At 36.6% G+C, this 26,434-nt stretch overlaps 1 protein-coding gene across 1 annotated transcript in view; it reads right to left on the bottom strand.

Moving 5' to 3' along the window:
* Window positions 1-432: 432 nt before the first annotated feature.
* Window positions 433-26,434, bottom strand: part of Maf1 (repressor of RNA polymerase III transcription Maf1) — a 296,764-nt gene continuing 270,762 nt past the window's right edge. Inside the window, exon 7 of the mRNA XM_090382929.1 lies at window positions 433-493. Coding sequence (XP_090239055.1) covers window positions 433-493 — 61 coding nt within the window. The remainder of the gene's footprint in view (window positions 494-26,434) is intronic.

Here is a 26,434-nt window from a genome sequence, read left to right as displayed (position 1 = left end):
GGGTTGGTTATAAAGGGAAGGATGCTAACTGAATTTAATTATTTTTCTTTTCTGTTGCACTTTATATTTTGAATGGATTGATCAAATAGAAATATTGCTTCTCTGAGGGCATCAGCAATATCATAAGAGGAGGAAGAGTATTTATTCTAGTTCACAATGGGAGAGGAGACCGGAGGGAATTTACCATTCAGTTGTCTGATCTTCTTTCAGATTAGTCTCTGATCCAAGTCTTTATTCACTGTGGAAGCGAATACTGAATCCACGATTCTCTTTTAGCCTATTTTCTTAAGCTTAAATTTTCCTGAGAAAACACGTTGCTACAGTAACCAAACAATTTGAGATTTCTGACAGTTTTTGCAAAATTTGCCACAAATGAAGTGAAATTATACTTCTCAGGTAGATTAAACCATGAATTAAAATTACACAAAAGCTTCAATATGTTGTATGCTTCATATCCTTCATATTCCATAAAATATTCACTGAGTTTACATGGCTAAAAAGAGAGTTAATATGAACAGATTAAAAGATTGTGGACTGACTAGTGACTACTGTTTAGCTGAATTAATTTTTATTAGAAACAATGAATATTTATTTTAAAAAATTGTAATATTCAACTTATTATTTGAAACTGGTTAAACAGAATTATGTTACTGTCAGAAAGCATAAAACTGAATTGCCTTAAACTATCATATTGATCAAGCATATTTTGTTTTAGTTCAACAGTGAGAGTACAAAAACTTTAAAAATTAAAACAGATAACCACAAAAATTAACACATTTCTTTACATTATAAATGATCTACAAGTATTTTAAAGTTGACAACGCATGATAATAGATATACACCAGGCTTAACAATGTCATACATATATATATATATGCATGTGTGTCTCATTCAGGGTTCTCCACTATATGAATTATATACATAATGATATGATATTAAAATTTAAATTAATGTCACATAGTTTATATCTAACTTTATAAATTGTACACTTAACATGATAAACAAGAAATTATCAAACAATGAGGATAAACAAACAAACAAAAACAGTGCCAGGATGTGCTATCAGCTGACTTATACAGAAAATAACTGTAAAATTTAATTTTTCCACAACTGTCCAAGATGACAACATGTGCAGAAAGGACTGGTGTGTGTGTGTGTGTGTGTGTGTGTGTGTGTGTGTGTGTGTGTGTGTGTGTGTGTGTGTGTGTGTGTGAGAGAGAGAGAGAGAGAGAGAGAGAGAGAGAGAGAGAGAGAGAGAGAGAGAGAGACTATAATGAAGCAAAAAAAAAGCCTACAAAATATTTGTGGATGGTTGTAGGATGAGATAAAGATGATGCAAATGATAACTTTTTCATATTTATAAATACACTATTATTCTAGAGTGATACAGCATGGTATTTATTTGTGCAGAGGAGGAATATCTATAGCCTTGCAAATAATTGTTAAATATTTTGAAATAGTCTAAAATGAACTTTACTTGAAAAATTGTGCAAATTTGTGCAGTAGCACATATACTAGGTAAAAAAAATTACACACAGATAAACAAAACCTCAACACAGCTAATGTCATGTATGATAATAAGTTACTCCCAACCTATAAGGAAATGTAGAACCAAGTAAATTATATTAGTCCTACAAATAAGTACAGGCTCTATGCATCACTTTGATAGAAAGACTTATAGATCCTTTGCAATTTAATCTAAATAACTTGGAAATCATATTCCAGATGACAGAAGATTCAGTTCGAACCAGTTCGAAAACATATTATACATTTTGAATTGGCATATCGATTAGATACTAAGTTATGAAAGGTATAATTTTTGCAGTAATTGCACACATATGGTGCAATAATAATTATAATTTTTAAAAAATTATAATTATTATTACACCATATGTGTGCACTGTAAGTTACTGTACATCAAAGACTACACTGTAAGTTACTGTACATCAAAGTGAAAGTAAATGGCAATCTTATAAGTATTACCACTTACAGCTTCTGCATATATGGCAAATAATCATAAATCTTGGTGAAATGAATGCAAAATATTTCCCCCCCTTCCTCTCTGTGTTGATTGTGAACACTAAAAAGTGGTTACAGCCAGGCTAATTCTGTTAATTTAGCAATAGGTTAATTTTACACTCCACCCTATATTTAGTAGGAAAATTGATGAACAAGCAGCTGACCATATATCTATGATCCACCATTATCCAATATCTGGTGCATTCTAAGATGATAAACAGCAAACATAACTCTCATTATAATCAAATTGGTATAATACAAGAATAAATTAATAAAAGTGATAGTAAAGCATTCTTATGTTCATATATTCTTAATAACTGTAAAGGCAATCAAATCTGAAAGGATAAAAGAAATATTTCTCTAAAATGTTATTTAAATGAATTTTTTAGACATAAGGAGATGATAATTATAACAGATTTGTTCTTTTATATTGCAGACATGTGAACACATTAATACAGGAGGTCAAAAGGCATGATATAATTGATCACTCGTTTTGATATTCTCTATAATGGCCTAAAACCAATATCTACAATTAAAGGATATAGGACTATTTAACTGAGAGTGAATAATGAATTAATCACTTAACCCACTACAGCAGTGGAGATTAAAGAAATGCAATTTATTTTAAGAATTAAATTAACGAGGTGGATTATACAAGTGCAATTAAACACCTCAATCAAGGTTTTAGAAGAACCCAATATATGGTTTGATTTCAACTTACTGTAAAAGGCAACTGCTTTCAGGATATTTATGTACAGATTTCAACCTTAAAAACTACAAATTTCTATAAATGGTTGAATATAAAATATCTTAAATTAAATATCTGGAATTATCTTAAAGCTATTAATATCAATTACTATTAATATTAATTGGTATTAATACATGGTACATTACCACTGAGCCAGAGAAGAAACAAATAGATGCCATAGAAAAAAAATAAACCTGGGGACCATCAGGAACTGAAATATCTAGTGTCCTGCCATGTGATGCACACCTCATTCAGGTGTACATCACAAAACAAAATAGTCAAGTACATAATGTTCTGGTTGAAGAGGATTTAGGTTAGCTTAGCATTAGTAGTGAAAAATGATGCAAGAAAGCAAGCTTACACAGAATCAGCCAAAAAAAAAAGAACTGACACTTAACATTTCACCTATTCATTTGCAACAATAGTTTGTCTAGTTCTTCCTTGAATTTATTTAACTTCCACAACAACAATCCTTCCTCTATTTGAATTTGTGCCCCCTCGTGTGTAGTCATTGAGCTTGAGCATTGAGCATCAGCATTGAGCTTGCTCAATCCATTCAAAGCCTTCAACACCTCAATCATCTAGAAGGGACCTAGTCTTCAGACTGCAATTTGCAGAACAAAAGCCTTTCTTAGTAAAAACTACAGCCCTTATCAGCCCACTGCAGGATGGAAGCAACAATTCATGTTGAGGGAATTGGACCATAGTCTGCTACGCTGGTCCAGTGCAGATTGGCAGATCAACTGTATTTAGTAATCAGGGGCTTGAACCCTGGTCTACTCAAAGAGCGTGTGCTACCGCACTCCCACTCATGACCACTCGGCTACGGAGGCCTCTTCTTGGTAAGCGACCCCTTTGTTCCTCTCACCAATCTCATTGCCTTTCTCTGTACTCGTTCCAGCAGCTCTATATCCTTCCTAAAATGAGGCCTCCAGACATATATATGCAGTACTCGAGATGTGCCCTGACCATATACTACCATATTGCCTTATATAATGTAACAATCACCTCTGTATATCTGCCTACAAAATTCCTGTATATCAGTGACAGAACATCATTAGTTGTCCTGCCAGCCTGTCTGCACTGCTCAGAGAACTGTTTATCTGATTGCACAATTACCTCCAGGTCTTTTTCGTTTTCCACTACCCTGAGTATAGTACCACATAGTTGGCATGCTACTCTGGGATTACTGCTACCGAAGTGCAGTATTTTGCATTTATCAATGTTAAAGTTTCCCAGCCTATTTGCCTAACTTTTCCAAATCCTTTTGCATTTGCATACTGTCATTAACAACCCTGCCAACCTTTCAATCATTTGCAAACATGGACATTAAGCCTGATCTTCATCAATATCACTGATAAATATAGAAAACAACAATGGGCCCAATGCCAAACCATGGGGGATTCCACTAATAAGATTAGTCCATGAAGAGCAGTTACTGATTACCACTCTGTTCTTCTCCCACTCAAACATCTGTTTATACATAGCAGCAATTTACCATTAATGCCACTCTGTTCCAACTTGAATAGCAGTCTCTTATGTGCAACTGTATTGAATATTGAAAGCTATTCAGAAATCCAAGTCAATATCAAAGTTATTTTTTGCATCCAGTTACTTTGTGACCACATCATAGTATCCAATCAAACTGGTCAGACAAGGTTTCCCCTTAACAAACCCATGCTGTGTCTGAAGTATAACTGCAGCCTTGTCTAGATGATCCTGCATTATTTCTTTTACCAGTAACTAATTATTTTCCGAGGAACAGAAGTTAAACTAATATGTCTGTAATTACTTGTGTAACCCTTTGTGAAATGGGGACACATTTCACATCTCCAGTCTGCAGGAACCTCCCTTGAACCCAAGGATGCTCTCATAATTATTGCTAAAGGTTTGCTTGTTCCCTTCACTGCCTTCCTTAATGTAACTGAATAGATCCATCTGCTCCATGTGCCTTTCTTATGTTTAACTTCAACAATCTCTTGCACTTTCCTCTCAGTTATTACAAACTCATTTAGCTTTGGAGTTTGATAAAGCCTGGCATCCTATTCCCTCTAGTGTTTACAAAAATAAAGTGCTTGCTGTTTTTTTTTTTTTTTTTTTTGCATCCTTCACCAAAGATTTCTTGTAATTTGCCTTTACTTGCCTAACCTCTTTGTGATTTGATTACAAACTAGTTTATATCTACCATACACAGAAGTTTATGGTAGATTTATATCTACCATATGTCAATTTATATCTACCATACACTTCTGTGTATGGTAGATATAAATTGATAATTTATATGCATTCCATGAAGTTTTCTTCTCTGCCACGAGTCTCATCAGTTAAATGGCCATTTAGGTCTAAACCTAGAAGAGTATTTCTTAGTTTGTATAAAAAGCCTAGTAGCTTCTATGATTAATTCCTTAAATAGTTTCCATTTAGAATTTGCTAATGGTAACACTATCAGTTGGTCCCACTGTATAGAATTTTAACTGTTTGAGGAGCCCACTGTAGTCATCTTTATGAAAGCAAATATCTTCTCTTGTTAGTGTTTACATCTTCAAGTAAATGCCACATCAATGCAATGTGATTGCTACCACCTAGTAGTTCCTTTTCTGCAGATTCTTAATGCACAAATAATAACTGCCGATAATCAGATCAATAGTATTATTCCCTCTGGTTGCCTCTCTGACATGCTACATAGAAAACAGTCATCCAATAAATCTGCAAAATTCTTACTATTGTTCAAGTGGCTAACCCACAAGTACCAGTCAATATATGGAAAGTTCAAATCTCAAATTATTACACATTCTGATTAACTGGCAAAGTCTATTTCTCTGTACACTTGTTCATTTTATTCTACAGAGTCGTTAGGCCTATAACCAGTGGTGTGCTTTAGCCGAATCGTGTGAGCTGATTGTTAAATTTTGAAGAATTTGATGAACTAGTTGCTAAACCAATAATGGCTATAACTTTGGAACGTAATGCACTTCAAAGCACAATGGCTATCAGCATTGGGCCATAAGCTTCTATTAGGTGAAAAGGAAAATTCAGCTGGGGCGCAATTATTTTGGCATCTCCTTGTGCTTCCTTTCCCCCAACCAGTTCACTATGCAGCACCCTGTGTAAGCATTATCTCCACTATCAATTTTACAGGAATTTTATTTCCAACAAACATCCACTTAATTTTGCATATATGCATTTTTCAAGTTCTTCTTATTCTGGTCTGGCAAGGAGAAACTAACATTAATTTTTTGCAAGACCTTGCTGTAATGTTAGACATTCTTCAAGAATTTTCATTACTTTCAACTGCACTTCACTCAAGATCATCTAACATTCAGATCAATTATACAGAGAAATGAAGTGTGCCAGTATATCAGAATGTCTTATAATGGGGGATTTTAACTTTCTAGATATTGATTGGAACTTGTGGATTGGTCATTTGCACACTAGCAAGACATTTGTGGATTTATTGGATGATTGAATTCATCCAATAAATTGTTCGAGCAGAATGTTCGAGAGGAAACCAGAGGAGGTAATACTCTTGATCTCATTATCAGCAGTGATTATTCGTGCATTAGGAATTTGCAGATAAAGGAACCACTAGGTGGCAGTAATCACAGTGTACTGATGTGGGATTTACTTAAAGACGTAACTACCATCAGGGGGTAAAGGGAAGGGTTATTGCTTTCGTAAAGCTGACTGCAGTGGTCTCAGACATTTTTTCAATTCTATACAGTGGGATCAACTGATGATGTTACAACGGCAAATTCTAAATGCCGAATTGGCATTTAGAATTTGAAAATGGGAAGCATTCAAGGAATTAATCTTGGAAGGTACTAGGCTTTTCATACCAACTAAGAAATACTGTTCAAGGTTTAGGCCTAAATTGATGTCAGATGAGCTAATGAGACTCAAGGCAGAGAAAAAATGCATGGGATGCATATAAATTATCAGGTGACACAGAAGCCTACGGTATAGATAAAAGCTAATCTGCAATCAAGTCACAAAGTAGGTTACACAAACAAAGGCAGATTATGAGAAATCTTTTGCAAAGGATGCAAATAAAAACAGCAGACTTCTTTACTTATATAAACTCTAGAAGGGAGGGGATGAATCATATTGGTCTACTTCATATTGATGATTCGACTGTTGATAATCCTTCTCAGACAGCTGACAAACAAGTATTTTGCATCTACATTCACACATGAGGAATTCTGTAGGGAAGTGGAGGACAGAAGCTTATTGAACTCTAACATGAATGTAATGATTTTGTAATAACTGAGAGAAAAGTGGAGGAGAAATCCAGTTATATTAAAGGAGGCAGCAAAGGAAATAAGCAAGCCCTTAGCCATAATTATAAGAGCATCCTTGGACTAATGGAGGTCCCCATGGACTGCAGACGTGCAAATGTATATCCAATTCAAAAGGGGGAATCAAAGAGTAACACACATAATTACAGACCTTTTAACATAACTGCTGTTCTGTTGAAAATAATGGAGTCACTGGTTAAAGAAGCATTGCAGGAATACAGGATGGATTTACCCTGGATTCCTGCAATGCTGTACAGGAATTTTAGAGGGAATGAATGTGTAAAATGGTTTATATATATAAAACCATTTCAAGCACTGCGTACAGGTCTGGAGATCTCATTTTAGGAAAGATGTGTAGAGTTGCTTGAGCGAGTACAGAGAAGGGCTCCAAGATCTGTGAGGGGAACAAAGGGGTTCCTCTTACCACGAAAGGCTTAAATTCTGCAAATTGCAGCGTCTGGAGACTAGGTACCCGTGAGGTGATCTTACTGAAGTGTATAATGCCTTGAATGGGTTGAGCACGCTCAATTCTGATGGGATTCTTCTCAGATTACTCTTGCTCAAATTACGAACCTGAGGGGGCATAAATTCAAATTGAGGAAAGAGTTGTCAAATAGATGTGTGGAAATTTGCCTTTAGCCTGCGGGTAGTTAATTGCTGGACCAAACTTCCATCTGTTGTGGAAGTTGATAGCTTAAATAAATTCAAGGAGGAACTGGATAAAATTTTAGAGGGAATGAATGTGTAAAATGGTTTATATATATATATATATATATATATTTTTTTTTTTTTTTTGGCTAATGTTACATAAGCCTGCTTTCTTGCATCACATGCCTCTACTACTGCATATAGGTCTGGAGGCCTCTTTTTTTTTGGCTGATGCTCTATAAGCTTGCTTTCAAGATGTGAAATTTTTTCACAGTCCAGGCTGAAAAAATTTTTCAGCCTGGACTGTACTTGTTAACAGGAGAGATTGCTTCTACAGGGATGGGATACACTTAAATAGAAAGGGTGCAAGAATATTTGCTGATGCTATCGAGGCAGTGTTAGGTGGGTCGGAAAACTGCTAGCTTGGGGGGAGACAAAGACCAATAGATTGACAGTAGCCACTGGCAGAGGTGAAAGAGATTCTTGCACTGCTTCTATTAGAATGAGCAGAAGCCTGAAAAACAAGATGCATGGTATTTCAGAGACTGCTGGGAGCCATTGCGGTACAAGTAAACACATGGGTTGTGTTAGGGTAGCTAAGAATAGAAACAGGTGCAGGTATACTTGCGTGTACACCAATGCTAGGAGTTTAGTAAATAAATTTGATGAATTTGAGGTATTGCTCAAAACATCAAAGGCAGATATTGTTGGGATATCAGAGACGTGGTGTCACACAGATATAAGGGATGCAGAAATGCAATTTCGGGAGTACAACGTCTACAGAAAGGATAGACAGGATAGGAAGGGGGGAGGGGTTATGCTATTAGTTAAGAAACACATAAAAACCAAGGAAGTGAAGTCAGTCGACATCGCTGGACAGTGCAGTGTTGAGTCAGTTTGGTGTGACATAAGCATTGGGAGATCAAAATTGAGAGTAGGAGTGTGCTATAGGCCTAATGACTCTGATAAGTATAATAAGGAACTGTACAGGGAAATAGAGTGGGCCAGTAAATCAGAGAGTCTTATAATGGGAGATTTTAATTTCCCAGATATTGACTGGAATTTGGGGGCTGGTTACTCACACACTAGCAGGGCTTTTGTGGATTTATTGGATAATTGTTTTCTACATCAGCATGTTCGGGAGGCAACTAGAGGGAGTAATACTCTTGATTTGATTATCAGCAGTGATTCTTCATGCATTAAGAATCTGCAGATAAATGAACCACTAGGTGGCAGTGATCACAGTGTGCTGAAGTGGGATTTACTGAAAGAGGTAACTACCATTAGGGGTAAAGGGAAGGGTTATTGCTTCCGTAAAGGCGACTACGATGGACTGAGACAGTATTTAAATTCTATACAGTGGGACCAACTGATGATGTTACCAACAGCAAATTCAAAATGGGAAGCATTCAAAGAACTTATCTTGGAAGCTACTAGGCTTTACATACCAACTAAGAAATATTGTTCAAGGTTTAGGCCAAAATGGATGTCAGATGAACTAATGAGGCATATGGCAGAGAAGAAAAATATATGGGATACTTACAAATTAACACATGACACAGAAGCCTATGATAGATACAAGTTGATATGCAACCAAGTTACAAAGGAGGTTAGGCAGGCGAAGGCAGATTACGAGAAATCCTTGGCAAGGGACGCAAAGAAAAACAGCAAAGAGTTCTTTACTTATGTAAACTCTAGAAGGAAGGGGATGAATCAGATTGGTCCACTTGATATTGATGGGTCAACTGTTGATGATCCTGCTCAGGTAGCTAACAAACTAAATGAATATTTTGCATCGACATTCACAGATGAGGAGTTATTCAGCAAGGGGAATGTCAGAGGTGTATTCAACTCTGGCAGTAAGCTAGAGAGTCTTGTAATAACTGGGAGTAAAGTGGAGGAGAAACTGTTGAAGATAAACACAAGAAAGGCACCCGGGGTGGATGGGATCTATCCAGTTATATTAAAGGAGGCAGCAAAGGAAGTAAGCAAACCCTTAGCCATAATTATGAGAGCTTCCTTGGACTCAGGGGAGGTACCCATAGACTGGAAATGTGCAAATGTGACCCCAATTCACAAAGGAGGATCAAAGGCTGACACAAGTAATTATAGACCTGTGAGCTTAACTTCTGTTCCAGGAAAATTAATGGAGGCACTGGTTAAAGAAGCACTGCAGGATCATTTAGACAAGACTTCAGTTATAGCTCAGACACAACATGGTTTTGTTAAGGGGAAGTCTTGCCTGACCAACTTGATTGGATACTATGATGCAGTCACAAAAGAACTGGATGCAGGGAATAACTTTGATATTATATACTTGGATCTTAGAAAGGCTTTTGATACTGTTGCACATGGAAGACTGCTACACAAATTGGAGCAGTGTGACATTGGAGGCAAATTGCTGCTATGGATAAAGGGGTGGTTGAGGGGGAGAAGACAGAGTGGTAATCAATGGACACTGCTCATCGTGGACTAATGTTATTAGTGGAGTCCCTCAGGGCTCAGTGTTGGGTCCATTATTGTTTTCTGTATTTATAAATGATATTGATGATGGTATATCAAGCTTAATGTCCAAGTTTGCAGATGATACAAAGGTTGGCAGGGTTGTCAAGGACACTACTGACACTATGCTGCTGCAACAGGATCTGGAAAGGTTGAGCAGATGGGCTGAGAGGTGGCAAATGAAGTTTAACATTGACAAATGTAAAGTACTACACATGGGAAAAAGCAACCCCAGAGCAACGTATCAACTCTGTGGTACTACACTGACAGTGGTAGAGAATGAAAGGGACTTGGGGGTGATTGTGCAGGCAGATATGAAGTTCTCTGAGCAGTGCAGACGGGCTGCAAAAGTAGCTCATGGAGTATTGTCAATGATATACAGGAATTTTTCCAGCAGAGATAAGGAGGTGATTATTCCATTGTATAAGGCAATGGTCAGGCCACACCTAGAGTACTGTATACAGGTCTGGAGGCCTCATTTCAAGAAGGATGTAGAGCTGCTGGAACGAGTACAGAGAAGGGCAACAAGATTAGTGAATGGAACAAAGGGGTGCTCTTACGAAGAAAGGCTTAAGTTTTGCAAATTACAGTGTCTGGAGACTAGGCACCAGCGAGGTGATCTGATAGAGGTGTATAAAGCCTTGAATGGTTTAAGCATGCTCAATGCTGATGGGATTCTTCCTCTAGCTCAGAAAAATCACCTGAGAGGGCATAAATTCAAATTGAGGAAAGACAGATGTAGGATAGACGTGCAGAAATTTGCCTTTAGCCAGCGGGTGGTTGGTTGGTGGAACAGACTGCCATCCCTTGTGGTGGAGGTTGATAGCCTAAATAAGTTTAAGGCTCAGCTGGACAGGTATTTTGAACGAACAGAGGGGTGAAGTGGAAGTGGGTTTTTTTTTTTTTTTTGGCTGATGCTGCATAAGCTTGCTTTCTTGCATCAAATGCCTCTACTAATGCTAATGCTAATGTGCGGAAATTTGCCTTTAGCCAGCAGGTAGTTGGTTGGTGGAACAGACTTCCATCCCTTGTTGTGGAAGTTGATAGCCTAAATAAATTTAAGGCTCAGCTGGACAGGTATTTCGAAAGAATGGAGGAGTGAAGTGGAAGGGTTTTTTTTTTTTTTTTTTGGCTGATGCTGCATAAGCTTGCTTTCTTGCATCATATGCCTCTACTAATGCTAATCCTATTCTAATAGTAATGCTAATTTTCATTACTTTCAACTGCACTTCAGTCAAGATCAACTAACATTCATAAAGCACAAATAATCAAACGCATAATAACAGCTTTGGAAAATGTAAGGGTTGGTACTTGAAAACATGAATCTAAAGTTGAATATTTGATTAAATCAGATAAGTTTAAAGATATTGCAATTAATAAAAATAATAAATTCAATGCTCTTTCTAGGAATACGTTACTAGAAAATATAATTCAACACATGAATTTACGTCTTTTATCAAACAGAAATAATTATGAAAACATTTTAAATTATTTCAATTTATTAGAAACATGTACATGGCATTATGAAGAACTAACTTCACCATGGATATCTGGTGAAAAAAAATTGTACCATTTAAGAGAAATTAAAAAAAAAAAAAAGAAATTGGTTTGAACGATTGTCGGGATTTTATAGGTAATAATGTAGAATCAAGAAATGTTTCAATCCCTGTGAGTACTTAAAAAACCTAAAAAGATAGCACTATTGCAAGCAAGTGCAAGTATTTTTCATCTACATTCACACATGAGTAATTATTTGTGGAAGTGAAGGAAAGAAGCTTATTAAACTCTAACAGGAGCTTAATGATTCTGTAATAACTGAGAGCAAAGTGGAGGAGAAATTGTTGAAGTTAAACAGAGGAAAGGCACCTGGGGTGGATGGGATCTATCCAGTTATATTAAAGGAGGCGGCAAAGGAAGTAGTCTTAATTATGGAGTATCCTTGGACTCAGGAGAAGTCCACACGAACTGGAGATGTGCAAATGTATTCCCAATTCTCACAAAGCGAGATCAAAAGGTGACAAGAGTAATGACAGACCTGTTAGTTTAGTTTCTGTTCTGGGGAAAATAATGGAGTCACCGATTAAAGAAGCATTGCAGGATCATCGAGACAAGACTGCAGTAATAATTCAGACACAGCATGGTTTTGTTAAGGAAAAGTTTTGCCCAACAAATTTGACTGGATACTATTATGTGGTTACAAAGTAACCGGATGCAAAAAATAATTTTGATATCATATCCTTAATTTCAGGAAAGATTTTGACTCTGTTGCACATGGAAGACTACTGTACAAATTGGAGCAGCATGCTTTAAGGGCAAGTTGCTACAATGGATAAAAGGGTGGTTGAGTGGGAAAAGACAGAGAATGGTAATCAATGGATACTGCTCTTCATGGACTAATGTTATTAGTGGAGCCCCCCCGGGATTTGGTGTTGGGCCCACTGTTGTTTTGTATATTTATCAATGATATTGATGAAGCTATATCAGGCTTAATGTCCAAGTTTGCAGATGTTACAAAGGCTGTTAATGACACTAATGGCAGTGTGCTGCTTCAACCGGATCTAGAAAAGTTGAGCTGATGGGCTGAGAAATGGCAACTGAAGTTTAATATCAACAAATGCAAAGTACTGCACATGGATAGAAGTAACCCCAGAGAAACATACAAACTGCGTGATACCACACTTAGAGTGGTAGAGAATGTAAAAGACCCGGGAGTAATTGTATAGACAGATATGAAGTTTTCTGAGCAGTGCAGACAGGCTGCCAGAGCAGGTCATGGAGTGTTGTCAATGATATACAGGAATTTTGCTAGTAGGGAAAAGGAGGTTATTATCCCTTCGTATAAGGCAATGGTCAGGCCACACCTTGAGCACTGCACAGAGGTCTGGAGGCCTCATTTTAGGAAGGATGTATTGCTTGAGCGAGCAGAGAAGGGCTACAAGATTGGTGAGCGGAACGAGGGGGGAGTCCTCTTACCAGCGTTTCTCAACCTTTTTGCCGCGTGACCCAACATATTTATTTCTAATTGTACTGCAACCCAAATATTTATAATATAAAATTTTTAAAAAGCTGGTAGACTGGAATCACTGTATATTACATAAATAAAATTATGCATATTTGATAATAACTTCTACATGTGAAAAGTAACATTCAGTACATTTCTACCGGGAGCGGTTCAGACGAATTTCGATTTATAACGAATACTTCAATTTCATTTTTTATTATTTAAATCCAACTATGGAAAAATGTAAGACTAACGATTTTAAATAAAACAGGCTGTTTCAAAATTATAAAAATCATTAAAATAGTTTGAATTATATTTATTAAAAACTCTTACATAAATAATCAACAAAATAATACAAGATAATATTTAATGAGTTTGTTGTTGTTGTTTATCCTCAATTAATTTATTAATTCTTACTTCAATAGTATTAGTTAATGCTATTCTCATTGTTGAACTTATATCCAGTCGGTTTCTGAACTTATTTTTCGTAACAGCCATTGTTAAAAATCCACTTTCGGCCAAATAAGTTGTTGCAAATGGAAGTAACAATTTTATTGTCTTTTCACTCAGAGTCTGATATTCTTCTTTTTAATTTATAACCAAAATTTAGGTAAATTATTCTGGTTTTCTTTAAACTTTATTTCCAAACTCTTGTCCGTTGTTAATTCAATTAAATTTTCTTCTTCTGATAGAGATAAATTATTTGATTGACATTGTTGAAAAGGATTAATTACCCACATATTGCCCAAACGAATATCTCCTGTATGTGGGAAATATTGAATGAACTTTTCTTTTAATTTTAATAAACGATTTTGTATAACTTGACATATATCCAAAATTTCCTTCTCAGTTATCATGCTGTCCTCAGCCATTTGTAAGAATGATGGAAACATATCAAAACAATCCAAAAACAATCCTTTTTAACTTTGTTTAACCAGAGGTCAAGTTTTTTAACAAAAGCTTCTATTTTATTATAACAAATAAAAAGATTGATCTAATTTCCTTGCATCAACAAAGTTAAATCATTCATTAATGAAAATATGTCAGCTAGATAGGCAACTTTAGCAAGCCACAAATTACTTTTAAAATATTCACTTAATGTTGACTTCTGGTCATTTAAAAATATTAAAACTTCTACTCGAAGTTCGAATAATCATTTCAGGACTTTTCCTCTTGAAAGCCATCTTATATGAGAATGTAAAAATACCTGTTTATGGGCTGAACCCATTTCTTCACACATTTTATTAAAGATACAGCTGTTTACTGCACTCTTTCGAATTTGGTTAACTATTTGTACACACTGATTTAAAATGTCATGTAAATCTTCACTCATATCTTTTGTAGCTAATTGTTCCCGATGAAGAAAACAGTGAGTTATTAAATCTGGATAAGCAATTTTCTTTATGCGTGATACTAAACCCCTATGCTTTCCTGTCATTGCCGAAGCCCCATCAGTACAAATCCCTATACAACTATTCAAAGAAATGTTTTTTGTTTGGAAATATGAATTGATGTTTTTAAAAATTTCTTCTGATGTTGCTGAAGACCCTAATTTCAAAGAACATAGTAATTCTTCCTGTATATCTTTACATGTAAAATCAATACTTCTGGTGTAAACCAATATTATTGCATCATTTGATAAGTCTGTCGATTCGTCTAATTGAATTGAATAATACTGGGATTTTTGTATTTTTTCAGCCAACTGTAATCCGAGGTCTTCAGACAAATCGCTTATCCGTCAACTTATAGTGTCGTTTGACATGGGAATGCAATTTATTTTTGCTTCATATTCTTTGCCAAATAATTCACTACAAATGTCTTTCATGCAAGGCTTTAATAACATTTCTCCAATGGTATACGCTTTCTTGCATTTAGCAATATGAAAGGCTGCCAAATAAGAACATTTCAAGAATTTTTTTGTCCGTAGAAACAAATTTTGTCAAATTGGATCTAGTTTTTAATTCATCTTAAAAAGAAATCCATTTTCTTAAAAAGAAATCCATAGGTTTATCTTTATATTGGCTATGATTTGTTTCCAAATGTCTTAATAGTTTATTAATTTTGAATGAAGAGTTGGCCAATACATTTCCACAGATAACACATTGTGGTAAATTATTCCATTTTCTTTCATGATGGTGAAACTATGATTAATATTTTTCTCTTGATAATTATAAATAAAACTCTTGTCTTGTTTTGCTTTTTTAGCTACTGGTTCGCTTGAAGTACTAGACATTTCTGCATTTTTATTATCTGAATTAGTTTCTTGAGAATTTTCTTTTTCTTTTATTCCAAAAAATTAGATAATTTGACTTGTTTACTCATTATGAAACATGGGATATAATCAAAGAAAAAAAAGAAAAAAAAGACAAAACTTAAAAAGAATTTTAAATTGTTTCCTATTGAAAATTTACTAAAAGTTTTCATTGTGATGAATTAATCACATACAACAAAATAAAAATATTAATTCAAGAGCTAATTGAAAATTTGAAAAACGAAAAACTAGAAATTTAATATTACCGAATCTCAGCGAAATACAAAATACGCTAATATCATTGAATGCATATCGCAACGGACTGCGGGCAGTGTATTACACTAACTACATAACAGGATGGTAAAGTAAATAAACATGTACATAAAAAAATAATTCTTACCTTTGAACTGTTTGAACTAGTCACGATCACGTTGTTTGTTTCACGCTGAGACCATTTTCGCTTCAGTTTTAAACTTTTAGGTTAGAAAATTAATTTGTCTTTCCGTCATAAGATCGAATATCAACAGATGAAGCGAAAGGATGATGCTCTGCCATGATACAATTTGTATCGTGTTCTGGGCTTCTCACTTCGGCACAAGGTAGCAACTATCATTTTGCGACCTAATAAAATATAAAACGCGACCCATAGGTTGAGAAACCCTGCTCTTATCAAGAAAGGCTTAAGTTCTGCAAATTGCAGCATCTGGAGACTAGACACCTGTGAGGGGATCTCACTGAGGTGGATAAGGCCTTGAATGGGTAGAGCATGCTGAATTCTGATGGGATTCTTCCACTTGCTCAGATTACAAAACTGAGGGGGGGGGGGCATAAAATTTGAATTGAAGAAAGACAGTTGCAGAATAGATATGCAGAAATTTGCCTTTAGCCAGTGGGTAGTTGATTGCTGGAACAAACTTCCATATGTTGTTGTGGAAGTTGATAGCTTAAATAAATTCAAGGAGGAAGTGGGTAAACTTTTAGAGGGAATGGATGTGTGATATTGTTTTTTTTTTTTTTTTTTTTTTTTGGCTGACGTTACAGAAGCACATATGCTTGCTCTCTTGCATCACATGCCTCTACTTCTAATAGATCACATATCAGATTCAATACGATAAATTTATTGGGAAAAGAGTTAGTGGATTGGGATGCAACTCCATTTGTCAAATCATGGTCGAATCGCAATCATAAGATTGGCTATGGATGCAAGAACTTGGCAAAAGTCAACAAAAATGTTTTGTGAGAATCAATTGGTTATGTGGAAATTACAATTTTCATATTCCAAATTGTTGCAAATCAGTTAAACTTACAATAAATATATACACACATTCTTGGTCTTGTTTTTTTTTTTTTTTTTAGCAAGGCTCTTTGTTAAAAAAATTCACCAGCCCACCATTGCCAATAACATACTCCTACACTTATTTTTGCTTTCTCAGTGCTCATGCCACACCAAACTGACTCCAAACGCACGCCTTCAGTCTCAATGGACTGCAGATGTGTGAATGTATCCTGATTTCACAAAGAAGGATCAAAGTGTGACATGAGTAATTACACACCTGTTAGTTTAACTTCTGTTCCTGGGAAAACAGTGGAGTGACTGGTCAAAGAAGTAATGCAGGGTCATCTAGACAAGACTGCAGTTATGCTTCAGACAAAGCATGTGTTCGTTAAGGGGAAATCTTGTATGATGAATTAGATTGTATACTATGATGTGGTCACAAAGCAACTGGATGCAAAAATTAAGTTTGATATTATATACTTGGATTTCAGGAAACCTATTGATACTGTTGCACATAAAAGACTGCTGTACAAATTGCAGAACTGTGGCATTAAAGGCAAGTTGCTGATATGGATAAAGGGATAGTTGCATGAGAGAAGGCACAGAGTGGTAATCAATGAACACTGCTCTTTGTGGAATAATGTTATTAGTGGAGTCTCCCAGGTTTCGGTGTTGTGCCCATTATTGTTTTATATTTTTATCCATGCTACTGATGAAGGCATATCAGGCTTAACGTTTAAGTTTGCAGATGATAGAAAGGTTAGCAGGGTGATTAAAGACAGAAATGAGTTTAGATCCTGTCACAGGATCTAAAAAAGTTAGGCAGGTGGGCTGAGAAAGGCAATTGAAGTTTACCATTGACAAATGAAAAGTAAAGGGTAGCAGTAGCTCCAGAGTAATGTACCAACTATGTGGTACTACACTCAGTTTAATGGAAAATTAAAAACCTGATTGTAATTGTGCAGTCAGATATGAAGTTCTCTGAGCAGTTCAGACAGGCTGCCAGGACAACAAATGGTGTTATGTTAATAATACACAGGAATTTTTCAAGCAAGGATAAGATACTTATCTTTTTGGGCGAAGGTAAAGAAAGCCAACGCGAGAACCACAGGAAACTTTGCAAAACTTTTAGTGGTAAAACATGTTTCCCGGTACTGCAGCTTCTCCCTGCATTCTCGGTAAACAGATGGTGTGTGTTATCGGTAATGGCAGTAGAAGTCGATAGTGATATATTGATTAGTTTTTCCTCATTATTAAAAGTAGATTATTGGAGTTCATGAGTGTAATGCATTCACGGCTGACATTTACTTATGGGTACTCCCTCCAGACTGCCTCAGTTTTAGGGTGTTTACCCCTCCCTTCCCACTGTTATAACCCAATAGGAAAATGACTTCTACTGCAACTATCAATAACACATACCGTCTGTAGAAGTTATTTTTGTATCAGGTTAAAACAGTTAGAAAGGGGGATAAAGACCCTAAGACTGAAGCAGTCTGGAGGGTGTACCCATAAGTAAATTTCAGCCCATTCATGAACTCTGTCAATCTGCTTTTAATAATAAGAAAAAAACTAATCAATACATTGTTATCGACTTCTACTGACACTACTGATAACATGCACCATCTGTTTACTGATAATGCTAGGAGAAGTTTCCATTTCGGGAAACTTTTCGGTAAAAGTTTCCCGAAGTGTCTTGTGGTTCTCGTGTTCGCTTTCTTTACCTTAGCCTCTTTTTGTATAAGGTAATGGCCAGTCCACATCTCGAGTACTGCATGTAGGTCTGGACGCCTCATTTTAGATAGATAGAGAGCTGCTGGTATGGGTACAGAGCAGTGCAATGAGATTGATGAGAGGAAACAAAGGTTTGTTCTTACCAAGAAAGGCTTCAGTTCTGCATATTGCAGTGTCTGGAGACTAGGCACGTGCAAGATGATCTGAGTGAGATGATTAAGGCTTTGAATGGTTTGAGAAAGATCAATGCAGATGGATTCTTCCTCTTGATCAGGTTACACACAAGGGACATAAATTCAAGTTGAGGGAAGATAATGGTTGCAGAATAGATATGTGGAATTTTGCCTTTAACTGGTGAGTGGTTGATTGCTGGAACCAACTTCCATCTGTTGTTGTGTAAGTTGATAGCTTAAATAAATTCAAAGAACTAGACAAATTATTCGTAGGAATGGATAGGTGAAATGGGAAGTGTGTTTTTTGTTTTTTTGACTGATGCTGTATAAGCTTGCTTTCTGAATATTCCACTACCAATGTTAATGCTAATTTTAGAATAATAAATGATTAGGTGATTTAAGTTTCATATCTTCTATTGCATTTACACTTAGTAAGCAAGTTAAACTATCTTTAGCTACTTCAATGCTTGATGTGTTTTTAACCTTGGCAAATAAATGTTTTGTAAGGCAACTGCTTCCAAAACAATCCTGTTTCATCCACAATGAGATACCAAATTCAATGGGTATTTGTTTTGTTATACTATGACTTTTAGTTGTGCAGTAAATTCTGCTACAGTCTGGATACCACCATTTGCAGCTTTGAATGAAATATGTCAATGCTATGATTGGCAATGGCATATTTTTGAAATGGTTCAAACCATCCATGGGATGCTGTAAATTTCTCAGTGCTTAGATCACCTTCTTAGTAATTTAGTATTAGCATAGCTGTATAGGGCAAGGATACCACATGTTTTTGCTGCATTTAAAAAAAAAAAAAAAAAAAATTAGGCACTTCCCTCCTCAATGGTAGCTATCCATTTAATCTTTGAATTTCTGCAAACTGTCAGCCTCAAGTACTTCCAAAAAACTACTCGTAAAAACTTTGATTACTGGAACAAGTTCCAGTAATCAAAGTTTTTTACTGGAACTTGTTCCAGTAATCAAAGTTTTTGCAGGTAGTTTTTTATGGCTCGCTGGTCAAAATAAAACTTCCTGCAATCTAGTTTAAACCTCTTTCCCTGTAATTTGAATTTATAGCTCCTAGTTTTGGAATTCTTTATAATAAAAGTTAATACTCAACCTTCACTCATAATACCCTCAGAGGCTTATAAACCCAAATCAGGTCCTCTCTAAGCTGCCTGGCTGCCAAGCTCTGTAGCCCACATAATCAAAATCTTTCTCCATACTGTAGACCTTTTGCCAATCTTACCATGCAAGTTGCCTTTCTTTGGACCCTTTCAAGAAGCTTAATTTCTTTTTTCAGATGAGGTCTCCATACTTGGACATAGTAGTTGAAATGTAGTCTTACATTTGCCTTATACAGTGGGATTATTACAGCATATTATTTGATGATTCATCAATAGGACACCATGGGCTTTCCTAGCCCCCTGTTTACACTACTCAGAAAACTTCATATCTGCCTGTAACGTAACTCCCTAGATTCCTTTCTTCTTATACTATTTTTAGTTCAACCCCACCAAGTGTATAAGTTATTTTGGGGTTACTATTCCCCAAGTGTAAGAACTTGCATTTAGCAGCATTAAAACAGAAACTTTTCTGACCATTCTTGGAACCTGTTCAAGTCATGCTGAAGGAGCGTTGCTTGGCAATGGTCATTAACAACTCTCCCAATCTTTATGGTGTCTGCAATTTTGACATTGTGCCCTTTATCCCTTCTTCAATACTGTTTATAAAAAGCAGAAACAGTGGTCCAAGATCCGATCCTTGAGGGACTCAACCTCTGACATTACTCCAGTCTGAAGAATATTCGTTGATAACAGCCTTCTCTGCCCTGTAGCCACTCTGCAATCCATCTTAGAATTTTCCCAGTAAACCCAAAAGGTTCTACCTTATACAGTAACCTCTCATGCCAGACTGAACAAAATGCTTTTCTAAAATCCAAATAAATTATGTCAAAATTTTTCCCTACTCCAGCTCATAAATAACTATCAGAATAGCTTACTAGGTTAGTGAAACATGATTTTCCTTTAACAAAACCATGTTGTCTATCCTTCAGAATGCCATTTCTTTCTATGTGCGAAAAGTGCAATCCATATCCCTGGATTGCACTCTTAATCATTTCCTCGTATGATTTTCCTTACCACTGAAGTCAGATAACTACTGTAGTTAGTGACTTCACTCTCAGAGTCACCTATATGTATTGGTGGTAGGCTAGAACATCTCTAATCCAAAGGAATCTCCCATGAGTCCAACAATTCCCTCATAATTAACTTCTCTCATTCAATACACTCTCTGGATGTCTTCCTCAAAGCTAATGGGTATGTGCTATCAACTCCAGAAGCCTTACTTGCATTTAGGCTCGAAAGTTTTTCCAATAAACAGTCATCTGTAATTGTGAAATGGATAATTTCATATGGCTCTGCCTCACTCGCATAGCCTCTCCTCAGCATGGTCATTCATCAGTAAAGACTAATGCAAAGTACTTATTATCAGCAACAAAAGCTGTGTTATTTAAGACTTTCCCACACTCATTACAGAAGAGTCTGATCTGATTTGTTTTCTTCTTCTTCTTTGTATTCACTTACATGAAATATTCATTGTCCTCAATCCTTGCTCTCTTAGCCAGCATTTTTCATATTCAGCCTTTGCCTCCTTAAACTTAATTGTGGTACTATTACAGATCAACTAGTAGCTATTGTAGGCTTCGGTACTTTTCATTGCTCTGTAACGTTCCCATGATATCTTTATCTGCTCTATTAGACTGGCCAGCTCCACATTCATCCATTTCGGCATCCTCCTCCTCGTGCAATATTTTCTTAATGGTATATATGCGATTATAGCTTCTGTGATTTTTGCTTTAAAGGCATTCCATAATTCAAATGTATTTGCCCTCCCTCTGCAATTCCCAATTAATAGATGTCATATAATGCCTTAGACCGTCATAATCCCCTCTTCTGAAATTAAAACCCGTGCCTTTACCTTTAACTACATCTGCATGTAGAGACTTGTCATATTCTCCTTAATCTTCTGATCTGTAGGTTACTCCAGCTTTCATTATACCTTTGCTTCTGACCAACTCACATCACACAGATTCTATGTTGGCTGATATAACTTCTCATTCAGTAAAAGCTTTTTTCATGCTCAAGCATTTTGATTAAAAGCATGACCCCCACCATCCCTTCTCTCTTCCCTATCTTTCCTAAATACATTATACATACCATAGTGGAACTAGTCAGTCCCAATTTCTGGGTGGCAACACATTTCCATTAGCCCTATTATGTCAACATTAGTTTTTCTAAACAGGAGTTTGAATTCAGCCATTTTATTGACAGCACTTCGGACATTATTGTAGACATTGTTAAGACTAAGTACTATTCTATAATTTTCTGCCCTAACACACCTCTTGAACTTATTCAGGCTTGTTTCCCTAGATTTTATAATCCCGCATTTGAAATGTTGCTACCCTCAGAACATCTTGCCAACATCAGGTGTTGCAGCAACAAACAAGAATTCTTGAATTGAGTCCGAGTATTACTTTGACTCATATCATCAGATATAAATGCAGATCGATATCACCCTTCTCTTCCCCACACAACTAGCAGTTCTTCTTAACCTTTACGGTATCTTCAACGATACTGGAAAACAATCCTTGCACCACCTTTTGTTCAAATGAATACGGTCTTTACAAAATAGATTTGTTCTACCGTCAAGTGTGGGCCACACTTATAAAATTCCCCAAAGATCCTTGCAGATTCCCTCAAGTCTTGAGTTAATCTGCAAGGTTTTCAGCATATAATCCCTCCTATTGTTTCTGGGTAGAACTGCAGACACATGCACATTCTAACCTAACTTGTGGCATTTTTTCAGCACAGTCCTATAATTATCCAACAAATGGTCAGGTCATGTATATTTAATGTTATTAGCCCCCATATAAATAATAATGCTATTTTATCCTCTCCTCCAATCTGATAATCTGTTGGTAACATCGTCAATTGTTCCTCCTTGTAAACACACCCTGGTTCTGGACCACATATCTTTATTACAAAAAATATTAACCATTTCCTTGGCAACAGAGTTTCTCAATATGACAATCTCCCTTAACTGGAGCAGTATGCACTCGACTATTCTTTTCTGGGATTAAAATTGGGGTGCAGCGCTTGGCAAGTCACAAGATCTTTGAGTCCCAGACAAGCTCACAGTTACATTGGTTTTTAGGTCAAGCACACATTTCTTCAGTGACTCAAATCTTCTCCTAATGCACTAAGTTCTAATTTGAGATCGATACATTTCTTACATTGGGTGCAAAGAAAAGAATCATTAGTTGCAGTTAGTTTGTGTACTAGACTGACCTTAGAATACATGCCACAGGCTATACAATAAATGAATTCGTGACTCACTAGAAACGCTGCAGGCATTTCCATCTGATCAAGATGTTTCTTGGACTTTGTACTGCAAGTGGTAACAACCATTATTTAGGTAAAATTTGAATTAAGATTACAAAATTTAAATTTACAATATACTACAGAATTTAAATTAAAAAAGTATTACACAAATTAAACCATTATCAAAAATAAAAATTTAGATAATAAAATAATCTCAATGCTTTGTGGAGTATTGCCAATTACCTGACTAGCTAGAATGTGGTGTTAGCATTAGTAGAAGCATATGATGCAAGAAAGCAAGCCTATACAGCAGGGTTTCCTAAACTTGTGGTTTGTAGACCAGTTCCATGGGGGTCCGCAAAACTGTGGTCAACCATGCATATGTTATATATAGGGGTCCATCTGCAAACTTTTTTTGATTTTTGAAAGGGTCCGTAGATCTCAGTAGTTTGGGAACCACTGCTATACAGCATCAGCCAAAAAAAAAAATCCCATTTCACCCATCCATTCGCTCCAAAAGTTTGTCTTTCTAATTTATTTAAGTTATCGACTTCCACAACGACAGATGGAAGTTTGTTCCAGCAATCAACTACCCACTGGCTGAAAGCAAACTTCTGCACATGTATACTACAATTGTCTTTTCTCAATTTGGGTTCATGCCCTCTCAAATTCGTAATCTGAGCAAGAACTTCCTCTTGCTCAGAGGAATCCCATCAGCATTGAGCCTGCTCAAGATTGTGCCATATTATCCACCCACACACAATTTTTTTTCCCTTCTTTCTTTTCTGTAACACTTTTTTGAGTGTGTAAGTTATTTCTGGTAATATGCATACAGTACAATTTTGCACAGATCTTACTGGTTTAAAATTGTCTTCAAAAAGGATTGTGCTAATTCAAAATGTTGGTTGTGCTACTTCACTTTTCTTATTACCAGTTTCTACTTTTTTTTTAGTATGTCCATTTTAGTTTCTAAGCTTAATTCTTTCTATTTTCTTGACATTGCTGAGTGAGAATTTTTTTCCCCCCTTGTTATATTTTCTTTAACCTCTTGCAAACTTTGAGCACTGATGGAGTAAGCATTTGAAACCATACACCAGACTGAACAAAGAAACAGCACAGAAATAAGTGAGAAAAGCAGCTTGTGGAGCATTAATCAAGACAGGAAAACAAATCTAATCCCATTATTTGTCCATCGGCTCCTTTAATAATTTTCTAATTATTCTTTAAATTTATTTAAACTACCCACTTCCAAACAACATCAGTTGGAAATTTTTTCTAAAGTTCAATTACTCTATGGCTGAAAGCAAATTTTTACACCTCTATCCTATAATCATCCCTTTACAATTTAAATTTAAAGTTCCCTTATTTGTGTGTGTGTGTGTGTGTGTGTGTGTGTGTGTGCGCGCGTGCGTGTGTGCGTGCGCGTGTTCCGTGCACTGACCAATTATGCCAACGAAGTCTTTCGTCGTCACTGGTATCACCTGCAACTCCCTGACACTACTCCTGGATAACCTCCTCTACACAGCAACTGATACCCAGCACCGGAAACCAGACATGAAACTGCAAATTGCGGCCAGCCCTGTCAACGCCTCTCCATGATTCTCCATTATGACGATCTCGGACTCTTTAATTTGAACTTTACCTGTTCTCTTCTCCCTACCCACAGTCCTTCTCCAGGACTCCCACAACTGCACCTAATTTCCTGCTCCTTTTCACCTGGGGGGATGCCTACACTCTGTCATCCCCCCACTGTCTTCCACTTTCCTGTCTCTTCTCTGCTCTTTCCTTGGCCCTCCCCACTCTTGCTCCTGCAGGAGTGTGGACGGCCCGTCAGATGTCTTTTAACTCTCTGGTCCGGCTCCTTGTGCCAGTGGACAGATGCTGGGAGGCTCCTTCCTGGTGATCGCGCCTCCCAGTAACGAAGAGGTCAGTCAAACAACACACTACTCACACTGACTGGCTTTGCAATGTTAACAGAGTACTTAATACGGATTTGTGGGAAACCACGGGAACCGCATAACAATAACACTATGTCAGAGAGAGAGAGAGAGAGAGGAGGTATGCCATCAGTATTTACTTTACTCATTCCATTCAGCTTTAAACACTTTGTGACTTCTCATGCATGCCTAGTTTCCAGATGCTACTATTTAGAAAACATCTTTTTTTTTGTTAAGAGAACCCACATTTGTGCCCCTGACTAATCTTTGCACCCATTCCAACAGATCCACATCCTTTCTAAAAAGTGACTTCCAGATATGTACGCAGTTCTCAAAATAATCACCACCTCACACAACAGGATAATTACCTCCCCTCCTTCCTTACTGGCAAAGTTACTTTACATAATCAACCAGGAAAGGCTTCAGTTCTGCAAATTACAGTGTCTAGTAACTAGGCACTTGAAGGGAGATCTGATTGAGGATCTGGACTGAGTAAGCTCAGTGCTGATGAAATCCTACCTCTTGCTCAGATTAAAACAAATTCACACAGAGGAAGGATGGCTGCAGGTAGCTGTATAGAAATTTGTCTTCAGCCAGCAGGTGGTCAATTGTTTGAATAAACTCTCAACTGGTGTTGTTGACATAGTTTGAATAAATTCAAGGAATAACTGGACAGGCAGTTAGAAGAGCTGGACAGATATTATGAGTAGGGTTTTTTTTTTTTTTTTTTGACTGATGCAGTATAAACTTGCTTTCTTGCATAATTTGGCACTACTCATATTGTTATGCAGTAACAAAGCAACTGGAAAAAAAAAAGGGGGGGGGGACTGGTTCGCACCAATGTAAGCAGAGGTTGAGGTGTGGCATCCATACACATTGAGGAATGCTGTCCATCTGTGTTACCAGGCAATACTAGGCAATGGATGACTCTCATCAATTAGTGCAATACCAATTTTCTTAATGGAGGTTTGAAGTGGCAGAACCAAGAGGTTTAGTCTCCAGAGCAAAAACCAGGAAACCCCTGAGATCCAATCTTCTTACATTTTGAAGGTACAGCTCTAAAACACTGTTCGCAGTCTGGCCACTAGGCAGTCTACTGGACCGAACCTAAGAGAAGAACCAGGATTAGGGGTACAAGGTTATTACTGCGTTGGCCAAGATTTTTATAGCTCTGGCGAATGCTAAGTATGTAGTCGTTTTATTGACTTAATTGTTATACTAAATTATTTTCTATAAGTAGCTTTTTTTTGGTGCCTCCGTAGCCAGGTGGGAAGGAGCAGCAGTGCGTAGCACACGCTTCTTGATTAGACCGGGGTTTGAGCCCGTCACCACCAAATACAGAGGATGCGGAAAGGTCAGGGAATGACCACCGCATATCCCGGAGCAATATGGCCTTAGTTGCTAATGCTCCTAAAAACCAAATAACAAACAACAACAACAATAAGTAGCTTTATAGTCCTAGTCAAGCTCC

The sequence above is a fragment of the Mastigoproctus giganteus genome, chromosome 10 (assembly GCF_048544385.1).
Source record: "Mastigoproctus giganteus isolate SK-2022 chromosome 10, ASM4854438v1, whole genome shotgun sequence".
NCBI classification, from domain to species: Eukaryota; Metazoa; Arthropoda; class Arachnida; order Uropygi; family Thelyphonidae; genus Mastigoproctus; species Mastigoproctus giganteus.
Note: the sequence above shows the minus strand (reverse complement) of the source record. Positions and strands in the feature narration are given on the sequence as shown.